The 22,572-nt window shown below is 39.0% G+C and overlaps 1 protein-coding gene across 1 annotated transcript in view; it reads left to right on the top strand.

Annotated features, from left to right (window-relative positions):
- Positions 1-22,572, top strand: part of CFAP57 (cilia and flagella associated protein 57) — a 105,503-nt gene that overhangs the window by 14,668 nt on the left and 68,263 nt on the right. Inside the window, exon 5 of the mRNA XM_004371863.1 lies at positions 3,264-3,416. Within this exon, the coding sequence (XP_004371920.1) occupies positions 3,264-3,416 (153 nt within the window). The remainder of the gene's footprint in view (positions 1-3,263; positions 3,417-22,572) is intronic.

Below are 22,572 nucleotides of genomic sequence, written 5' to 3'. Positions count from 1 at the left end.
AAACAACATGTGTACTACTGTTTCATGAGAAACTATTTGTTCTGTAAGCCTTCACCTGAAGTACAATAAAATATTAAAAAAAAAAAAAAAACACAGCCTTCAGAATGAGTCAGACTTGGCTCTGCTATTTATTAGCAGAGTGACTTGAGAAGAGTTGCTGAACCTGGGGAAACCCGAGTTTCTTCATTGAGAAAATAACGTGCCCCTCATGGTCATCAAAAGGATGGAAGGGCAGCCTAGGTAAAGCACGGTGCAGTCTTGGCACTTGATGTTGAATAAATGATAGTATTTATTATTGCTGTGATTAGGAATCAGTTAAGAGACTTTTTAGATACTGAAGCCAAGAAGTAGTGAGGTCCTAGGACAGGGCATTTAATAGCAGGGGAAGTGGAAGGGAAAGAAACTTTATGAAGGTTTAATCTATAGGATTTGTCTCTGAGTAGACGTAGGTGGCCAGAGATAGAGAGCTCCCCAAGATGACGCCTAGGCTTAAGAGGCAGTATGACTTGGAAAAGGTGATAGAGAGAAATTAGGGGTAGGAGTGAAGTGAGCATGGACTATGGAGAACAGGTGGGAGCATTGTGGATCTTCTTTGCCCAAAAAGCAGTTGATTCTTTTATTTGTTTACTCATCTAATAGATATTTAGGGAGTGTTTGCTATGTGCCGGGCTCTGTGCTGCAGCCTGGTGGCACAGTGGTTAAGAGCTTGGCTGCTAACCAAAAGGTTGGCAGTTCAAATTCACTAGCCACTCCTTGGAAACCCTATGAGGCAGTACTACTCTGTCCTGTAGGGTCGCTGTGAGTTGGAATAGACTAGACGGCACCCAACAACAATATATAATATACTTACGTATAGTGATTAGCATTGTGTGTGGCACATAACGCCTGCTTTTTTTTTTTTTTTTTTTTGCTGCTTTATTTTTAATATTTTAAGTATCTATCTCTGTAATTATTTTTAGTACTATTATGTATTTATTGAAACCCACATACTGGGTAAACACCGAGAGATAAATATCACCAAACCCATTGCTGTCGAGTCAATTCCGACTCAAAGCGACCCTACAGGACAGAGTAGAACTGCCCCATAGAGTTTTCAAGGAGCAGCTGGTGGATTTGAACTGCCAGCCTTTTGGTTAGCAGCAGAGCTCTTAACCACTGTACCACCAGGGCTCTGAGGGATAAATATAGAGTGAGGGAAAAAAAAAAAAGGACTGAGGACAGAATTTTGCAGTTCCTAATTTAGAGACTGAGACAGGAGGAAAACCCAACAGAGGACATTGAGAGGTAGTGGTCATTCATTTGCTTATTCATTCATTCAACAAATGTCTACTGTGAACCCACCTCAGAACAGGCTCCATGCTGGGTGGCTGAGATAAATGAATCAGACACGGACCCTCCCCTCAAGGAGCTCACCGTCTCTGGAGGAGAGCAGCAAGTCAACATCCCTTCATTTACTGAGCACTACCACTTGCCAGGCAGTTTCTAAGCCTTGGGATATAGCAGTATACAAAACAGAGAAGGTCCTCAGGATGAAAGCTGCCATTCTTCTTGACACAGTGTGATAAATGTGACAGCAGAGGGAGCCCCCGGCACTCTGGGTGCATTTAGAGAATATCAGCACCCACCCCGCCCAGGGGGATCAGGGCAGTGTTTTAGTTTCATAGTGCTATTGTAACAGAAATGCCACAAGTGCGTGTGGCTATAAAGAATGGAAATTTATTTGCTCACAGTTAAGGAGACGAGAAGCCTGAATTCAGGGCACCAGCTGTAGGGAAGGCTCTGGGGGAAGATCCTTGTCTCTTTGAGCTTCTGCAGCCCCGGTGTTCCTTGATTCCTGGGAAATTTTTACGTGGCATGTCTCCACACCCCGCCTCCTGTTTGCCTTTGCTTCTGTGTTTAATCTGCCCTTTTTATAACTCAGAAGTGATTAGATTTAAGACAAACCGTATTCCCAAATGTGATTTTATCCACAGGTATAGAGATTAGGATTCTAACGTGCATTTGAGGGGAACAAAATTGAATCCATAACAGGGAGGCTTCCTTCCCAGAGCCACACTGTCCTGGCAGAGCAGGGAGTTGCCTACATGAAGAAGAGTTAGGGGCTGTCAAGGAAGAAAGCCCTCTAGGCAGAGGAAGGGAAGCGCAGTGTTCTGGACCCCAGGAAGATGAGTACTGCTGTCGTCGATACAGACTGTAGGGAAGCCATAAAGATGAGAATTGAGCAGTGTCTGGCTTTGGTGATAAGGAAGTGCTGCTCTTCATGGGGACAGTTTCAGTAAATAGTACAGTGGAAGCCAAATCATAAGGAATTAAGAACTGAGTGGGTAGCAAGGAAACAGATGCTGTGTGCAAGCCAGCCTTTCAGTAAGTTTGACTGGTAATGAAAGAAGATAAGTAGCAGGGAAAAGGAAATCTGACTTTAAAATGTCTTCTTAGGAACTGTAGGCCCTCTCAGAGGCTACTGGCAGGAGCTGTGTGACCCCTTCTCTTTGTCCTGTCACCTACCCCGCGTGGTAGAAGGGTGGCCATCTTCTCCTCTCCTCCCTGAAGTACATACTGTTGTACTTGATGCCAAGTGAGCACATGCCTCTGAGAGGTGGGTGGGAGTGGGATTTGAACTAATGATTGTTTTAAGGGGGGATCTCAAATTGAGATGTATAGTTTGATGATATTTACACATGCCTTTGATTCAAAGAGGTCATGCCCTTGTGTTTTTATTCCAGTGAAATCATACAAAACATAGTTTTCCGAAGGGGTTGTAGCACAGGAAAGCTTTTCATTCATTCATGCTAAAAGAGCTAGACCAGCTCCATCCAGTGTACCCAGGCAGGGCACCAATTGTCTAATTGTCAATTACTATTCAGCCGCTGATCACTTAAAGGGAGCCCTGGTGATGCAGTGGTTAAGAGCTCAGCTGCTAACCAAAAGGTTGATGATTCGAATCCACCAGCTGCTCCTTGAATACCCTGTGGGGCGGTTCTACTCTGTCCTATAGGATCGCTATGAGTCAGAATTGACTCGATGGCAACGGGTTTGGGTTTTGTTTTGTTTTGTTTGGTAATCACTTAAAGGTGAATACATGGTGGTGTTTAAAATCCAGAGAACCAGAGGGGACTCAAGCCCTTCTCCACATCTCAGGAGATCCCAGGGAGCATCCTGGTCTAGGAATCTCTAACCTGAGAGTATCTGAGAAAACTCTGAAAGCCCAAGGGTACACCGGCAGTGTGGGGACATTACTGATTGCTGCTTTGTGTATTGGGCAGGTTCCTGTGGATCTGCAGAGCAGTGACCCGAGTCAGTCTGACAAACAGGAAATTCTCTGCTTGTGCTTTAGCCCCTCAGAGGAAACCCTGATTGCCAGCACCAGTAAGAACCAACTCTACAGCATCACCATGTCCCTGACAGAGATCAGCAAGGTGAGTCTTCCCCAGCAATGCTTCCTTCCAGACCAGTCTTGCAGGGAGACTGGTAACCACATGTACACATTTTAATCCAAAGAAGCTGAGTACCCTCATAACAGAGCAAAAGAAACTGTAATTGTAAGATGTCCATGTGGAAGCACTGATACATTCTTGGGGGGATTGTGATTACTGCAGCCTCTTTCGAGGGCACAGTGTCATTATCAATCAAATTTAAGTTGCACATAACTTTCTACCCAGCAGTTGCACATCAGAGAATTTAATCTACTGCTATACTTGCTCATGTACTGCAAGATGTGTATATAAGAATATTGCTGCTTTTTTTGTTTTTGAATAACACTGAAAGCTAGTATAAATATATTGTAGACATTAAAACAAAAAAAAATCACTATTAAAGAGGACATTTTGTATTGGTAACAGGTTCTTTTTATCAAAAATGTATTACAGTTTTGAATTTGTATACCCCTAATAGCATGGGCTCAAAATATATAAAGCAAAATTTGGCAGAACAACAAGGTAAAATAGGCCATTTACAATCATAGTGGGAGATTTTAACATTTCTTTCTCAGTAATTGTGTTAGGACTTACAGTAATTATGTTTTTAAAAAAATAAGCAGACAGAAAAATCAGAAAAGATAGATGAGTTGAACTTGACTTACTGGGTGTATATAGAGCTTTACTCACGACAGTTACAGAATACACATTGTTTTCAAGCTCATGTGAAATATTAGTAAAAAGTAAACATACATGAGTCATTAAAAATATACTCCAAAATCATATACAGAGCATGTACCAAACCAGTAATAAAAAGAAAACCAGAAAGTCGTCTTCTTTTTTTTTTTTGAAATTAAGAAAGCTCTATTAAATAATACTTGGGTCAAAGAAGAAATTATAATGAAAATTAGAAAATACACTGAGCTGAACAGTTATGAAAACTTATCAAAACTATGTGATGCAACTAATGCAGTGGTTAGAGGGATATTTTTAGCCTCATGTGCATATATGGGAGTAAAAGAAAGGCCATAAGTATATGAGATAAGCATCCATCTCAAGAAATTAGAAAAAAGAAATACACAATAAGCCCAAAGAAAGTTGATGATCAGTGGGAAATGGATTCTCCTTCAATAAATAGTATTGAGACAGTTATATATCTGTATAAGGAAAATGAAATTGGACTCTTACCTCACACCATGCATGTATGAAAAGAAAAAAACTAAAGCAAAAAGCAAATATCATACTTAATAGTAAAACATTGAAAGCTTTCCCTAAGAGATTGGGTGCCTACTATCATTCACTTCTATTCAGGAAGTAAGTCAAGAAAAAGCAATAAAGGGCATAAGGACCAGAAAGGAAGAAAAAATATATCATTATCTGTAGATGATATCATTGGGTACATAGAAGATTCCAAGGAATGTATAAATAAATTTTTAAAATTGATAAGAGAATTTAGGAAGTTTTCTGAATATATAACGTGTAAAAATAAATTTAATCTCTGTAATAGCAATAAAAATAAAGTAATTTAAAAACTGTTATTTTCAATAGCATAAAATTTAGGAAATACCCAGTAGGAAATCTAACATAAGAAAATTAGAAAACTTAGAGACATGTTAAAAAGAACCTAAATAAATTGAGAGATATATTATGTTCAAGGATTAGAAGACTCATGATTGTAAAGATGACATTTCTCTCCAGCTTGACCTATAGATGCAATCCTAGTCATCATCTTTACAAATTTCTTTTGTAAATGTTTTTAGTTTTATTTTATTTGAATTTGACATTTATTCTCACACTTATATGGATGTTCAAAGAGTAAAGAATAGCCAAAACACTCCTGAAGAAGAAAAGCAAGGTGAAAGACTTGTTCTATAGTCTATCAAGACTTACTCTAAAGCTATGGTAATTAAGACAGTGTTGTTTTGTACAGAGACAGAGGACTAAAAGGAAACCCTGGTGACACAGTGGTTAAGAGCTATGACTGTAACCAAAACGTTGGTAGTTCGATTCCACCAGGTGCTCCTTGGAAACGGTATGGGACAGTTCTACTCTGTCTTGTAGGGTCATTATGAGTCAGAATCGACTCGACGGAGTGGAACAGAACAGAGAGCCCAGAAACAGACCCACAAATAGATACTTGATACATCGCGGAGGTGGCAGTAAAGACCAGTGGGGAATGAGTTTCCTTTCAATAAATAGCATTGGGATGATTGGATATCTATATGAGAAAAATGAAGTTGAACCCCTACCGCACATCATATACATATAACCATTCCAGATAGATTAAAGACCTAAATGTGAAAAACAAAACTATAAAGCTTTTAGAAGATAATTTGGGAGAATATGATCATTACCTAGGGATAGGGAAGGATTTATTAAGTGAGATATAAAGTGGATTAATCAAAAAGGTAAGTATTGAAAAAATTAAGAACTTCGGTTCATCAAAAGACACTGTGATAGCCAGCCTCCAAGATGGCTCCAAATAATCCCCACTTTCTGGTATTCGCACCCTTGTGTAGTCACCTCCCATATTGTACTAACATTGGTCTGTGTGTAGCATATGGCACAAGCAATGGTATGTTACTTCCAAGACTAGGTTAAAAAGATTGAGGCTTCCATCTTGGGCACCTGCTCGGTCTCTCTCAGCTTTTTCTCGCTTTGAGAAAAGCTTGCTGCCATGTTGTAAGCAGCCCTATAGAGAAGCCACATGGCAATGAACTGAAGCCTCCAGACAAAAGCCAGAGAGGAACTGAGGCCTTCCAACAACTATGTGAGTGAGCTTCCAAGCAAATTCTTCAGCCCCACTTGAGCCTTGAGATGAGGCTCTCCAGCCCCAGCTGAGCCTTGAACCCCAGCTGATAGCTTGACTACAACCTCATGAGAAACCCTAAGCCAGAATCACTTACTTTTGAAATCCTGGCTCTCAGAAACTATGTGAGATAATGAATGTTTATTGTCTTAAACTACCAACTTTTGGAATAATTTGTTATACAGCAATACATAGCAGACATTAAGAAAAGAGTAAAAAACTCAGGAATGATTAATAGTGATGGTTGTACAACATGATGAACATAATTAATGCCACTTAATTGTACATGTGAAGATTCTAGAAATGGCAAATGTTCTGTTACCTGTATACTTCCCATGATTGAAAAAATAAAGAGTAAAAAGCAAGCAACAGAGAAAGATACTTGTAACACATATAACCCACAAAGGAGTGGTAACCAGAGTTCATAAAGAACTTCTATAAATCAGTAAGAAACAGACAGACAACCCAGTCAAATAATAGATAAAAGGTATAAAAAATATTTCCCAAAAGAGAATTCTGAATGGTCAATTCATATAGGAAAAAATGCTGAACTCTATTAGTGATCAGAGAAATACAAATTAGAACCACAATGATATGAAGCAGTGGAAAGTGTTATGCACTGATAGTGGGAGGTTAAATTGGTACAGCCATTTGGGAAAGTAATTTGGCATTATCTAGTTAAGCTGAATATTAACATACTATATAACTCAACAGTTCCAGTCCTGGGTATATACCCTAGGGAAATTCCAATACATCCGCATCAGAATATATACACAAATGTTCATAATGCACTGTTTATAATACCAAAATCTGAGGAAACATGTCCACCAAAAGTAGAATGGATGCATAAATTGTGATGTATTCATACAGTGGAATGATATACATGCAACAACATGAATGAATTTCATAAATAATCTGAGTTAAGACAAGGAAAATCATATACAGTGTGATTCTATTTATATATAATTCAGAAAGAAGCAAAACTACTCAATATTGTTTAGATATATACATAAGTGATAATACTGTAAAGAAAAACAAGGAAATGATTATTACAACAAACAGGACAGTGGTTATCTCTGGGGAGGGAAGAGAAGAACACATGAGAAGCCTTTGGGAGTTGGTAATTACTGTTTCTTGGTGGTTGTTAGTGGATGTTTATTTTATAAAGACTCATTAAACAGTATAAATGTTTTATATCGAGTAGAATTGAGAGTCCAAAAATAAACCCATACATCTGTGGTCAGTTGATTTTTGACAAGGGTGCTCAGTGGGAACAGAATAGTCAGTTGAATAAATGGTGCTGGGACAACTGGATGTCTATATGCAAAAGAATGAAGCTGTACCCATACCTCATACCATATACGAAAATTAACTCAAAATTCTTGAAGGACCTAAATGTGAGAACAAAAATCATAAAACTCTTAGAAGAAAACATAGGGGTAATGCTTCAGGATCTAATTTTTAACAGTGGATTCTTAGATATGATACCAAACACCTGAACAGCAAAAGACAAAATTAGATAAATTGGACTTCATCAAAATCAAAAGCTTTTGGAATCAAGAACTTTATCAATAGAGTGAAGAGACAGCCTACAGAATGGGAAAAAATTGGGCAGAACCATATATCTGATAAGATAAGGACTTAATATCCAGAATATATAAATAATACCTAAAACTTAACAAGAAGAAGATAAACAACCCAATCAAAAAATGGGCAAAAGAATTGAATAGACATTTCACCAAAAAGGATACGTCAGTGGCCAATAAGCACATGAAAAGATGCTCAATGTCGTTAGTCATTAGGGGAATGCAAATCAAAACCACAATGAGATACCACTTCACCCCCTACTAGAATTAAAAAAAAAAAAAAGAAAACCATTGCCTTCGAGTTGATTCCAACTCATAGCGACCCTATAGGACAGAGTAGAACTGCCCCTTGGGGTTTCCAAGTAGTGCCTGGTGGATTCGAACTGCCAACCTTTTGATTAGCAGCTGTAGCTCTTAACCACTATGGCATCAGGGTTTCCCCCACTAGAATGGCTATGATAAAAAACAAAAACAAAAAACAGAAATTAACAGGTATTGGCAACGATGTGGAGAAAGTTGGAACCTTCATCCATTGCTGGTGGGAATGCAAAATTGTAGAGTTGCTGTGGAAAACAGTTTGGCAGTTCCTCAAAAAATTAAACCTGGATTTGGAGCTAACATGATGCCCTGAACAGATGCATTATGCAGTCCCTCTGTAGCAAAAAACCTCAAAAAACTAAAACAGATACAAGCATCAATCCTGGAACCCTAGGCATCAAATAAAGGCATAAAGAACTAGCTCAAACACCGAATGGAAGAAGAAACTAAAGGAAGACAGAGAATGAGGAGAGATACAGACGGGATGTCCCCTGCCAACTAACACAGCACAGCATCGCCATCTTGGATTACAGCCAGCAATGACCCTGGACAGGGAGTATGGGAAGGCAGCTTCATGGAGCTCCCAACAAGAGACAGACACTTAGTAACCAAACAAACATGCTTTCCCACCCTTCACCCTTCTGCCCCATATGCCACCACTACCCTTTCTGACAGGCCACGTCCCACTGCTGCAGGTACAGAGCTACTGGCCTGTGCCAGCCTGGGTCTGCGCCACCACCCTGGCTCCTACCATGCCATTTTTTTCCCTTTCTTTTCTTTCTCCCTCCCACCAAGCCCTGTTCGCCACCTGAGCCACACTGTACTGCCGCAGGTAGAGAGCTACCAGCCCACCACCACCCCAGGTCCCCCCCGCCCCCACCCACAGGCTTCCATTGTGCCATTTTTTTCCCCTTTCCTCCTTTTCTTTCTCCCTGTCACCTAGACCCGTACCCCACTTCTGTTTCTTCCCACTGGGCCTCATCACACCACTGCAAGTAGAGAACTACCAGCCCGCCACTGCCCTGGCTCCCACCCACCACCCCTAGTCATCCCCCAACTGCCAGCTCCTGCTAGGCCATTTTTCCCCCTTCTTCCTTTTCTTTCTTCTTTCCACCTATCCCCGTATGCCATCTTTACCCCTTCCCACCAGGCACACTATACCACTGTGGGTAGAGTGCTACCAGCCTGCTGCCACTGAGTCCCCCTCACCCCCACCCACCAGCTCCCATTGCACCATTATTTTTCTTTTTCCCTTTTCTTTTCTTTCTCCCTCCCACCTAGCCCCATACACCAACTCTACCACTTCCCACCAGGCCATGCTGCACCACTGCAAGTAGACAGCCACTGGCCCACCACTGCCCAAAGTCCCATCCCTTGGCTCCCAACATGCCTTTTTTTTTTTTCTTTTTCTGTTTCTTCCTTTTCTTTCTCCCTGCCACCTAGCCTCATAAGCCACCTCCGCCTCTTCCTGCCAGACCATGCCATACTTCCATGGCTAGAGATCCATGAGCCCGCCAGTTTCTACCTCCTACCAAGCCCCTTTCTCCCCTTCCCACAGGCCCCCAGGTCCACCCTGCTCCCACCCGCTGGCTATCCTTTTTTTTTTTTTCTTCTCTCTCTTTTTTTCCTTCCCCCCACCTAGCCCTGTACACTACCCCGCCTCCCACCAGCCCTCGTTATACTGCTGCAGCTAGAGCATCCCCGGCTCAAGCCTGCCACCACACTAGGCCCACACTGCCCCTTCCCTCCCACCACTCAACCTGCTGTTGAACACTGGGAAGCGAGCTCGTACCACTCCTGGTCCAACACCCCCGCCTATCTGGCAGGAGGCTGTGAACACTGCCATGCTATTCGACCAACATCAGAAGGCAGACAGCATGCACCCAGTCTGCCTTCAGCCACCTCGCCAAACCAGTGTACAGTGAAGCAAGCTCACCCTGCCTGCTGCTGCCCTGCCCACCTGAACAAGGTAGTGAGAGCTGTTGTGCCCACAGATGAGCAAGCAGCAAAGTACACCTGGCCAGCCTGCTCTGGCATATCAAAACAAAACAAAGAAGCAGGACAAAACAAACAAACATACTATCAATAAATAAAAAAAATAATGCTGTAATGCTTTGGAGACAGCAGACAATATCAAAACATATAAAAAAGCAGGACAGGATGGCTCCAGCAAGTGACCAAAATAAAGAATCAAATGACCTTCTACTAGAAGAAAAGACAGTGGAACTACCTGATATGAAACTCAAAAGACTAATATTTAGGGCTTTCCAAGAGATTAGGAAAGAGATCAAGGAAAACAGACAAAACCAAGGAAAAAATAGACAAAATCATGGAAAACACAGACAAAATCAATGAAAACAGCTAAAATCAAGGAAAACACAGACAAAGCAATAGAAGAATTGGGAAAATAATACAAGAGCAAAACATCAAAATAAATAAACAATTAGAAATCGTACAAAAACAGCAACTAGAAAGCCAAAAGATAAACAACAAAATTTCAGAAATGGGCAACTCAGTAGAAGGTTTTAGGAGCAAATTTGAAACAATGGAAGACAAAATTAGTGAGATTGAAGACAAATCAATGGATGCCACTTTGTTTGAGGAAATATCAGGGAAAAGAATGAAGAAAACCAAATTTATGTGAGACACAATCAAGAGCAAAAATTTGCACGTGATCGGAGTTCCAGAACAGGAGGAGAAAAGGGAAAACACAGAGAAGATTGTTGAAGATTTGCTGGCAGAAAGATGAAAAGTTGACCATCCAAGAAGCTCAATGAACCCCATATACAATAGACCCCAAAAGAAAGTTACCAAGACATCATAGTCACCCTTGCCAAAACCAAAGACAGAGAATCCTGAGAACAGCTTGAAAAAAACAGAAAGTCACCTACAAAGGGGAAACAATAAGACTAAGCTCTGATTACTCGGCAGAAACTATGCGGGCAAGAGGGCAATGGGATGACATATATAAAACCTTGAAAGAAAAAAACTGCCAACCAAGAATAATATATCCTGCAAAACTCCCTCTCAAATACAATGGTGAAATTAGGACATTTCAAGATAAACAGAAATTAAAGGACTTCATAAAAATAAAACCAAACTTACAAGAAATATGAAAGGAGATCCTTCAGTTAGAGAACTGACAACAGTCAGAGTCAAGGACACAGGACAGCATCAGCCAGATACCAACCTAGGTAAAGAACTCTCAATAATAAAATAAAGCTAAAAGACTTAAAATGGAATCAATCTATAAATGACAACAATGTCAAAACAATAAAAGGGAATAAGCACTGTAGGTATAGAACTTCCAAATGGAGAGGAAGTAAAAGTAATAGCAAGTAATAAAATTCTTATTCTGATTTTAACTTAGGAAGATAGGGGTAAATTTCAAGGTAACCACAAAGGAAGTTAACAAACCTACTCATTAGAATAACAAAGAAGAAAAATATAAAGTCTCAGTAAACATGAATTCTATAATAATGAAAAAGAAAGAAAGGAAAATCCACAAATAAAAGGAACTCAGCACAGAAAAATAAGAGGAACAAAGAAAACATCAGTACCACAAAAAAAAAGCTCAGCAATATGACAGCAATAAATTTGTGCCTATCAATAATCACACTAAATGTAAATGGCTTAAATGTACCTGTAAAGAGACAGAGAATGGCAGAATGGATTAAAAAGGACAACCCATCATATGCTGTCTACCAGAGACACACCTTAGACACAAAGACATAAATATATTAAAAATCAAAGGATGGAAAAAATATATCAAGAAACAGTAACCAAAAATTACAGGAGTGGCGATACTAATCTAAGATAAAATAGACTTTAAGACAAAATTAACCATAAAAGATAAGGAAGGACATTGTATATTGATTAAAGGTACAATCCACAAAGAAGACATAGCCTTAATAAATATCTACACAGCCAGCAACAGGGCTCCAAAATACATGAAACAAACTGTAACAGCACTGAAAAGAGAAATTGATAGTTCCACAATAACAGTAGAAGACTTCAACACACCATTCTTGGTAAAGGATAGAACATCTAGAAAGAAACTCAGCAAAAATACAGAAGAGCTAAAGGGCAAAATCAATCAATTTGACCTCATAGACATATACAGAACACTCTACCCATCAGCAGCAAAGTATACATTGTTTTCTAACTCACATGGAACATTCTCCAGAATAGACCACATTTTAGGACACAAAACAACCCTCAATAAAATCCAAAACATCAAAATAGCACAAAACATTCTGTTGGATCACAATGCCATAAAAGTAGAAATCAATAACAGGAAGAGCAAGAAAAAATCAGATACATGGAAGCTGAGTCACACCTTGCTTAAAAACATCTGGGTGGTAGGAGAAATCAGAGAGAGAGTGAAAAAATTCCCAGAATTAAATGAGAATGGAAACACATCATGCCAAAACCAATGGGACACAACAAAGGCAATGCTCAGAGGTCAATTTATAGCAATAAACACACACATAAAAAAAAAAAAAAAGAATGGGCCAAAATAAAAACAATAGCTTTACAACTCAAACAAATAGAAAGAGAACTGCAAAAGGAGCCCACAGGCACCAGAAGAAAGGAAATAATAAAGATTAGATCAGAAATAAATGAAATAGAGAACAGAAAAACAGAATCAACAAGACCAAAAGTTGTTTCTTTAAAAAGATCAACAAAATTGACAAACCATTGGCCAAACTGACAAAAGAGAAATAGGAGAGGAAGCGGATAACCCCAATAAGAAATGAGATGGGGGATTATTATATTATTATTATTATAAAACACACAACTGAAATAAAAGGGTTCATAACAGAATACTATTAAAAATTGTACTCCAATAAATTTGAAAGCCTAGAGGAAATGGCCAAATTTCTAGAAACACACTACTTACCTAAACTAACACCAGCTGAGATAGAAAATCTGAACAGACCCATAAAAAAGAGAAGAGATTAAGAGATAATTTTTTTTTAATTCGCAAGGAAAAAAGGTCCTGGCCCGGGTGTCTTCACTAAACTTCTACCAAACTTTTAGAGAAGAGCTAACACAAGTACTACTCAAGCTATTTCAGAGCATAGAAAAGGAAGGAATACTCACAAACTTATTCTGTGAGGCCAGCATAACCCTGATGCCAAAGCCAGGCAAAGACACCACAGAAAAAGAAAACTACCAACCAATATCCCTCATGAACATAGACGCAAAAATTCTCAACAAAATTCTAACCAGTAGAATTCAACAGCATATCAAAAGAATAACGTATCCTGACTGAGTGGGATTCATACCAGACATGCAGGGATTGGTCAACATTAGAAAATCAATCAACGTAATCTACCATATAAATAAAACAAAAGAAAAGAATCACATGATCATTATCAGTCAAAGCAGAAAAGGCATTTGACAAAGTCCAGCACCCATTCCTGATGAAAAAAACCTCTCAGCAAAATAGGAATAGAAGGGAAGTTCCTCAACATAATAAAAGTCATTTATGCAAAACCAACAGCCAGTGTCATTCTAAACAGAGAGAGACTGAAAGCATTCTCCCTTGAGAATGGGAGCCAGACAAGAATGCCCTTTACAACCACTCTTATTCAACATTGTACTGGAAGTCCTAGCTAGAGCAATAATGTAAGAAAAAGAAATAGAGAGCATCCAAATTGGTAAGGAAGAAGTAAAACTATCCCTGTACACAGATGATATGATCTTATACACAGAAAACCCCGAAGAATCTGCAAGAAAGCTACTAGAACTAATAGAAGATTTCAGCAAAGTAGCAGGATACAAGACTAACGTACAAAAATCAGTTGGATTCATCTACATCAACAAAGAGAGCTTCAAAAAGGGAAATCACAAATCAGTGCCATTTACAACAGCCTCCAGGAAGATAAAGTACTTAGGAATAAATCTAACCAGGGACATAAAAGACTTACATTAAAAAAACTACTGCAGAAAACCAAAACAGACCTACATAAATGGAAAAACATACCGTGCTCATGGACAGGAAGACTCAACATTGTGAAAATGTCAGTGCTACCCAAAGCAATCTACAAATATAATGCAACCCCAATTCAGATTCCCACAGCATTCTTTAATGAAATGGAGAAACAAATTACCAACTTTATATGTAAAGGGAAGAGGCCCTGGATAGGTAAAGCATTACCGAAGAAGAAGAACAAATTGAGAAGCCTTACACTACCTGATTTTAGAACCTATTATACAGCCACAGTTGTCAGAACAGCCTGGTACTGGTACAACAACAGATACGTAGTTCAATGAAACAGAATTGAGAACCCAGATGTAAGTCCATCCATCTATGAGCAGTTGATAGTTGACAAAAGTCCATTTCATTAAATGGGGAAAAGACAGTCTCTTTAACAAATGATGCTGGCATAACTGGATGTCCATCTGTAAAAAAAATGCAACAGGATCCATACTTCACACCATACACAAAAACTAACTCAAAATGGATCAAAGACCTAAATAAAAAATCTAAAATGATAAAGATCATGGAATTAAAAATAGAGACAACGCTAGGGGACCTAATACATGGCATAAATAGGATACAAATTATAACTAACAACACACGAACACCAGAAGAGAAACTAGACAAATGGGAGCTCCTAAAAATTAAACACTTATGCTCATCAAAAGACTTCATCAAAAGAGTAAAAAGAGAACCTACAGTCTGGGAAAAAAAAAAATTGGCTACAACATCCAACAAGGGTCTAATCTCTAAAATCTACAAAATACTTCAACATTTCAATAACAAAAAGACAAATGATCCAATTAAAAATGAGCAAAGAATATGAACAGACACTTCATCGAAGAAGACATTCAGGCAGCCAACAGACACATGAGGAAATGCTCACAATCATTAGCCAGTCCAAAAAAAAACCGTTGCCGTCAAGTTGATGCCAACTTATAGCAACCCTGTAGAGAAATGCAAATCAAAACTACAGTGAGATACAGTCTCACCCTGATAATACTGGCACTAATCCAAAAAACACAAAGTAACAAATGTTGGAGAGATTGCAGGGTAATTGGAACTCTTACGCACTGCTGGTGGGAATGTAAAATGGTACAACCACTTTGGAAACGACGTGGCACTTCTTTAAAAAGCTAGAAATAGAAATACCATATGATCCAGCAATCCCATTCCTAGGAATATGTCCTAGAGAAATATGAGCCATTACATGAGTAGCCATATGCACACCCACGTTCACTGCAGCACTGTTGACAATAGCAAAAAGATGGAAATAACCTAAATGTCCACCATCAACAGATGAATGGATAAACAAACTATGGTACATACACACAATGGAATACTAGGCAACGGTAAAGAACAATTATGAATCTACAAAACATCTCACAACATGGATGAATCTGGAGGGCATTATGCTGAGTGAAATAAGCTGATCACAAAAGGAGAAATATTGTATGAGACAACTGTTATACAAACTCAATAAAAGCTTTACTTACACACAGAAAAAAACATTCTTTGATGGTTACGAGGCTGGGGTGGAGGAAATTATTAAGTACATAGTAGACGAGTGTCGACTTTGGTGAAGGGAAGGACAACACATGATTTAGGGGAATTTAGCACTAATGGACCAAAGCAAAAGCATAGAAGTTTTCTAGATACATCCAAACACTTCGAGGGACCGAGTTGCTGGAGCTGTGGGCTAGGGACCGTAGTCTTGGGGGACATCTAGGTCAACTGGTATAACATAGTTCATAAAGAAAATCCTACTTAGGTGAGTAGCATCTGGGGTCTTAAAAGCTGTGAGTGGCCATCTAGGATATATCTGTTAGTCGCATCCCGTCTGGAGCAGAGGAAGATGAAGAAAACCAAAGACCCAAGGGAAATATTCGCCCAAAGGACTAAAAGACCACATGAACCAGAGACTCTACCAGCCTGAGCCCAGAAAAACTAGATTGCACTTGGCTACTACCACTGACCGCTCTGACAGGGATCACAACAGAGAGTCCTGAACAGAATGGGAGAAAAATGTAGAACAGAATTCAAATTCACAAAAAAAAGACCAGATTTACTGGTCTGACAGAGACTAGAGGAACCCTTAAGACTATGCCCCCAGACACTCTGAACTCTAACTCAGAACTGAAACCACTCCTGAAACCCATTTTTCAGACAAGGATTAGACAGGCCTATAAAACAAAAAGTAACACACGTAAGGAATGTGCTTCTTGGTTTAATCAAATATACAAGACCATATGGGCAGCTTCTGCCCAAGGGCAAGACGAGAAGGCAAGAAGGGACAGGAACTGGATGAATGGACATGGGGAACCTGGGATGGAAAGGGGGAGCGTGCTGTCACATTGTGGGGGTCACAACCAATGTCACAAAACAATGTGTGTATAAATTTTTGAGTGAGAAATTAACTTGAGCTGTAAACTTTCACCTAAAGCACAATAAAATTAAAAATATATATAGTCACCATGCAGATGATATAATTTACATAGAAAAACCAAGAGTATCTGCAAGTGATCAGTACTGAGAGAGTTCAACTAGGTTGTCAGATACAAGATAAACTTGGGAAAATTAGTAGTATACCTCTACATCGGTGTCTTGGTTTTCTAGTGCTACCCTAACAAAATATACTACAAGTGGGTGGCTTTAAAGAACAGAAATTTATTTTCTTACCGTTCATGAGGCTAGAAGTCCAAATTCAGAGTGAATCTCTAGAGGGAGAGCCTTCCTAGTCTATTTCATCTTCTAGTAGCCAGCAATCCTTGCCATTTCTGGGCTTTTAAATGCATCTGTCTCATCTGTCTTCCTCTTCCCTCTGTGTGTGTGTGTGTGTGTGTGTGTGTGTGTGTGTGTGTCTGTCTGTCTGTCTGTCTGTCTGTCTGTGTGTCTGTGTCCTGCCCTTTTTATAACTCAGAAATGATTAGATTTAGGATCTACCCTACCTTGGTATGACCTTGTTAACAAAACAAAAGAAAAACTCCTGTTTCCAAACAGTTTCATATTTACAAGTACAGGAGTTGGGACCTCAATACATATTTTTGGAGGATGCAATTCAATCCATAAAATTAGCAATAACCAACTAGAAAATATAATGAAAAATATGATACCACTAAAGTAACACTGAAACTATAAAATATTTAAGAACCCTAACAAAGAATGCACAACTTTTATGGAGAAGATTTAAAACTCTGTTAACATTAAAGAAGAACTAAATAAATGAACAGATGTACACATTCATGAATAGGATAATTTTGTATTGTGAAAATTTCACTTCTCCCTAAAGTAATCTAGAAATTCAATTCCAGTAAAAATTTAAGCAGAAATTGTTTTTAGGAACTCATGAAACTTATTCTAAAATTTATCTGGGAAATCAAAAGACCTTAAATAACTAAGATAATTCTGATAAAGAAGGACATAGAAGGGAGGTCATAACCTCCCAAATATTAAAACATACTACAAAACTATGGTCGTAAATACAGTGTGCTACTAGCACGGAAACAGAAAAATCGGCCAATAAAACAGAACTCCCAAACAGAACTGTGTACATTTATGAACCTGATATATAATGAAGTTGATATAACAACTGGTTAGGGAAAGGATGGGTGAATTAAGTAGTCAATTAGGTTGAGAAAACTAGCTCACAGTATGGAGAAAAAAGTAAAGCCTATTCCCTATCTCACCGTATACAAAGGTGACCTCCAGATAAATTAAAGCTCTAAAGGTAAATGATAAAACTCTAAATAATGCTACTAGAAGAGAATACTTTTGTGACCTTGGCATAGAAAAAGATTTCTTAAACTAGATCCCAAAAGCACAACCATAAGCAGAAAAATTGCTGGATTTGACTACATCAAAATTAAGAGTTTCTATTCAGTTGAAAACATCTTACACAATATTAACCTATGGGTAGCTCTGGAAGATTTTGCAATGTCTGAAATGAGCAAAGGATCCATAGCTAGAATAAGCAAAACAGCTAGGAAAACACAGAAAGCCTAATGGAAAATTTAACAAAGCTGTGAATTGGCAATTCACAGAAATGGAAACCCAGATAGCTGCCAAGATATGTGTTAGAAATGCTCAACTTCATTAGTGAGCAGAAAAATGCAAATTAAAACAACTCTGAGATGCTTCTTTATAAGCATCAGATTAACAAAAATCAGAAAATCATATAGCAGTAAAGACTACTGAGGGCATAGGAGAGTAGGAATCTTAATGTGGTGATGGTGGGAGTATAAACTGGTACAGCCATTCAAGAGAACAGTCTGATAGTTCTTTGTCAAATAAAGAATGCATGGCCCAAAGTCCATTAAATAGGGGAAAGACAGTCTTTTTAACAAATGGTGCTGGCAAAACTGGATGTCCATCTGTAAAAAAAGAAACAGACCCATATCTCACACCATACACAAAAGCTAATTCAAAATGGATCAAAAACCTAAATATAAAACCAAAAACTATAAAGATCATGGAATAAAAAACAGGGTAAACACTAGCAGCCCTAATACATGGCATAAATAGGATACAAACCATAACTAACAATACACAAACGCCAGAAGTTAAGCTAGATAACTGGGATCTTCTAAAAATTAAACACTTAGGCTCACCGAAAGACTTCACCAAAAGAGTAAAAAGAGAACCTACAAGACTGGGGAAAAAAAATTCACCACAACATCTAACAAGGGTCTAATGTCTCAAATCTATAGGAAAATCCAACATCTCTACAACAAAAAGACAAGCCAATTAAAAAATGGACAAAGGATATGAACAGACACTTCACCAAAGAAGACATTCAGGCAGCTAACAGACACATGAGGAAATGCTCACGATCACTAGCCATTAGAGAAATGCAGATCAAAACTACAAATGAGATACCATCTCACCCTGACAATACTAGCACAAATCAAAAAAACAGAAAATAGCAAATGTTGGAGGGGCTCAGGGAGACTGGAACTCTTAGTCTGTGCTTGTGGGAATGCAAAATGGTACAACCATTTTGGAAAACAACCTGGCACGTCCTTAAAAAGCTAGAAATAGAAATATCATATGATCCAGCAGTCCCACTCCTAAGAATATCCTAGAGAAATAAGAGCCATCACATGAATAGACACATACACACCCATGGTCATTGCAGCATTAATTCACAATAGCAAAAATATGGAAACAACCTAAGTGCCCGTCAGCAGATAAATGGATAAACAGATTATGGTACATACACACAATGGAATCATATGCAACGATAAAGTAACAATGATGAATCCGTGAAACATCTCACAACATGGATAAATCTGGAGGGCATCATGCTAAGTGAAATAAGTCAATCACAAAGGACAAATACTGTATGAGACCACTATTATAAAAACTCATGAAACGGTTTATACATAGAAATAAACAGTCTTTGATGGTTACAAGGGAGGGGAGGGATGAGGAGGGAAAAACACTAACTAGACAATAGATAACTGGTAAATTTGGTGAAGGATAAGACAGTACACAATACTGGGGAAGCCAGCACGGCTTGACCAAGGCAAAATCATAGATGCTTCATAGACATATCCAAACTCCTATAGGGACTGAGTTACTGGGCTAAAGGCTGGAGACCATGGTCTCAGAGGACATCTAGCTCAATTGGCATAACGTAGTTTATAAGGAAAATGTTCTACATCCTACTTTGGTGAGTAGCGTCTGGGGTCTTAAAAGCTTGTGAGCAGCATCTAAAATACGTATTCTGGTCCCACCCCATCTGGAGCAACGGAGAATGAAGAAAACCAAAGACACAAGGGAAAGATTTGTCCAAAGGACTAATGGACCACATCTACCACAGCCTCCACTAGACTGAGTCCAGCACAACTAGATGGTGCCGGACTACCACCACTGACTGCTGTGACAGGGATCACAATAGAGGGTCCCAGACAGAGCTGGAGAAAAATGTAAAAGAAAATTCAAACTCACAAAAAATACCAGACTACTGGTCTGATGGAGACTGGAGAAACCTGAGAGTGTGGCCCCCAGAGACCCTTTTAACTTAGTACTGAAGTCGCTCCTGAGGTTCACCCTTTAGTCAAGGATTAGACAGGCCTATAAAACAAACAATAATACACATAGCTCAATCATGTACACGAGGCTAAATGGGCACAGCAGCCCAGGGACAAGGACAAGAAGGCAGGAAGGGACAGGAAAGCTGAGTGAATGGAAATGGAGAACCCAAGGTCAAGAAGGGGAGAGTGTTGACACGTCGTGGGGTTGGCAACCAATGTCACAAAACAATGTGTGTATTAATCGTTTAATGAGAAGCTAATTTGTTCTGTAAACCTTCACCTAAAGCACAATTTAAAAAAAAAAAAGAGAATGTGTATACGTTATTATCTAGTAGTCCGCCACTGGATACACACTGGGAAGTCCACCACACAAGTCCATTAGACAATATGTACAAAGATGTTCACCTTAAAAAAGATGAGACTTAATGGTCTGACTGAGACCAGAGGAACCCCAGAAAGCATGGCACCTGAACTCTCTGTCAGCCCGGAACTAATACCATTCCTGAGGCCAACTCTTCAAACAAAGATTAGACTGGACTATGGGGCATATAATGATACCCGTGAAGAGTGTGCTTCTTAGCTCAAGTAGTTACATGAGGCTAAATGGGCAGCTCCTGTCGGGAGGCAGATGAGAAGGCAGAGAGGGTCAGGAGCTGGTTGAATGGACACAGGAAATCTGGAGTGGAAAGGAGTGTGCTGTCACAGTATAGGGAGAGCAATTAGGGTCACATAGCAATGTATGTATAAATTTTTGTATGAGAGACTAACTTGAATTGTAAACTTTCACTTAAAGTGAAAAAAAAAGGATGTTCACTTTGGTATCTGTAGCAATGGAAAGTTGAAGACAATCCAGATGTCCTCCCCAGGGGTAATGGAGAAGTAAAATAGTTGGATGTATACTATAGATTATGAAACAGCAGTTAGAAGCAATAAATTATACATACTCCAACATAAATGGTTCCTTAGAAGTACAGTGTTGAGAGAAAAAGGTAAAAATAGAGAAGCATAATGCCATTTGTAGAAATATAAAACACATATGTATACTGTTCAAGGACATAAATGAAACACATTAGTTGCTGCCTATGATAAGGAAGGAACAAGAGTGAGAACTGAGGAAGAAAGGAAAAAAACATAAAGTTGGCCTTGCATGAATTGATTATGATAACCTACAACTCTGCTCCTGAGATACAAAATAAAGCAAAGATACAAAATCAAAGAAATATGAGGCAAGGTCATCAGATGAGATTTGGGAATGGAAGAAAAAGGAAGAGAATTTGGGAAATAGTCTTCTTGGAGATTCAGGAAATGAACTTATTCCAGGCAGCATTGAATGCCCATTGGAGGTTTGTGGCCATGAATTTCAAGTGAAACCAGTAAGTCTCTTTGTCTGATTCTCCATCGTTACATGACTACTCAGGTGGAGGTACAAAGAAGAGAGGGAGGAAGGTGAGTTATTTTTGTTTTTAAGGTAAGAGAAATTGAGCATATTTTTAAAAGCTAATAGGAATATGCTAGTAGAAGGAGGCTGGAGATATTGAAGAAAGAAGTGGTAACAGATGGAGAAGAAAAAGAATAATATGTGTCTGCCCCCCACCCCAGCACAGAAATGGACACTTCTTCCACTGAGACAGAGAAGAGGACAGAGTAAATGCAGAGTTTACAGGTGGGAGAGGGCTGGCATTGAGGAATTCCCATCTCAGCCTTTGTTCTGGCTGTGAACAGACCTAATATATGTACACCTCACTGGTTTTCCCAGGATCACTCCTCATTCAGGTGTCCCATGGATGATAACCTCTGGTGACAACAGACATCTGGAACCTGCATGCCCAGGGTGATAGGAAGCATCTCAGTTTAAAATCATTTACCCAGCTCTCCTTTGCTGCTGGTGGTTAGAGTAATTGGTACAATTTCTCTGGAGAGAAATTTGGCAGTGCTTATCAAGATCCTTAAAATCATTCAAACCATTTTATCCAGTATTCTACTTCTAGAAATGTATCTAAGGAAGTAATAAGAGAAGTACACCAGGATTTATGTGCACGGATATTTGGTCTAGTGTGAATCCTAAATAACAAAAATTGAAAACCACAATGAAATACCACCTCACCCTGGCATTACTGGCACAAATCAAAAATGCTGGAAATAACAAATGTTGGAGGGGCTGCGGGGAGATCAGAACTCTTATGCACTGCTGGTGGGAATGCAAAATGATACAACCATTTTGGAAAATGATATGGCCCTTCCTCAGAAAGCTAGAAATAGACATACCATTTGATCCAGCAATCTGACTTCTAGGAATATATCCTAGAGAAATAAGAGTCGTCACTCGAATAGACATATGAACTCCTACGTTCATGGCAGCATTGTTCACAATAGCAAAATGATAGAAACAACCTAGATGCCCATCAACAGATGAATGGATAAA

This window comes from Trichechus manatus, unplaced genomic scaffold (assembly GCF_000243295.1).
Source record: "Trichechus manatus latirostris isolate Lorelei unplaced genomic scaffold, TriManLat1.0 scaffold00015, whole genome shotgun sequence".
NCBI classification, from domain to species: Eukaryota; Metazoa; Chordata; class Mammalia; order Sirenia; family Trichechidae; genus Trichechus; species Trichechus manatus.
The sequence above is the reverse complement of the archived record's forward strand: the minus strand, read 5'-3'. Positions and strand labels throughout refer to the sequence as shown.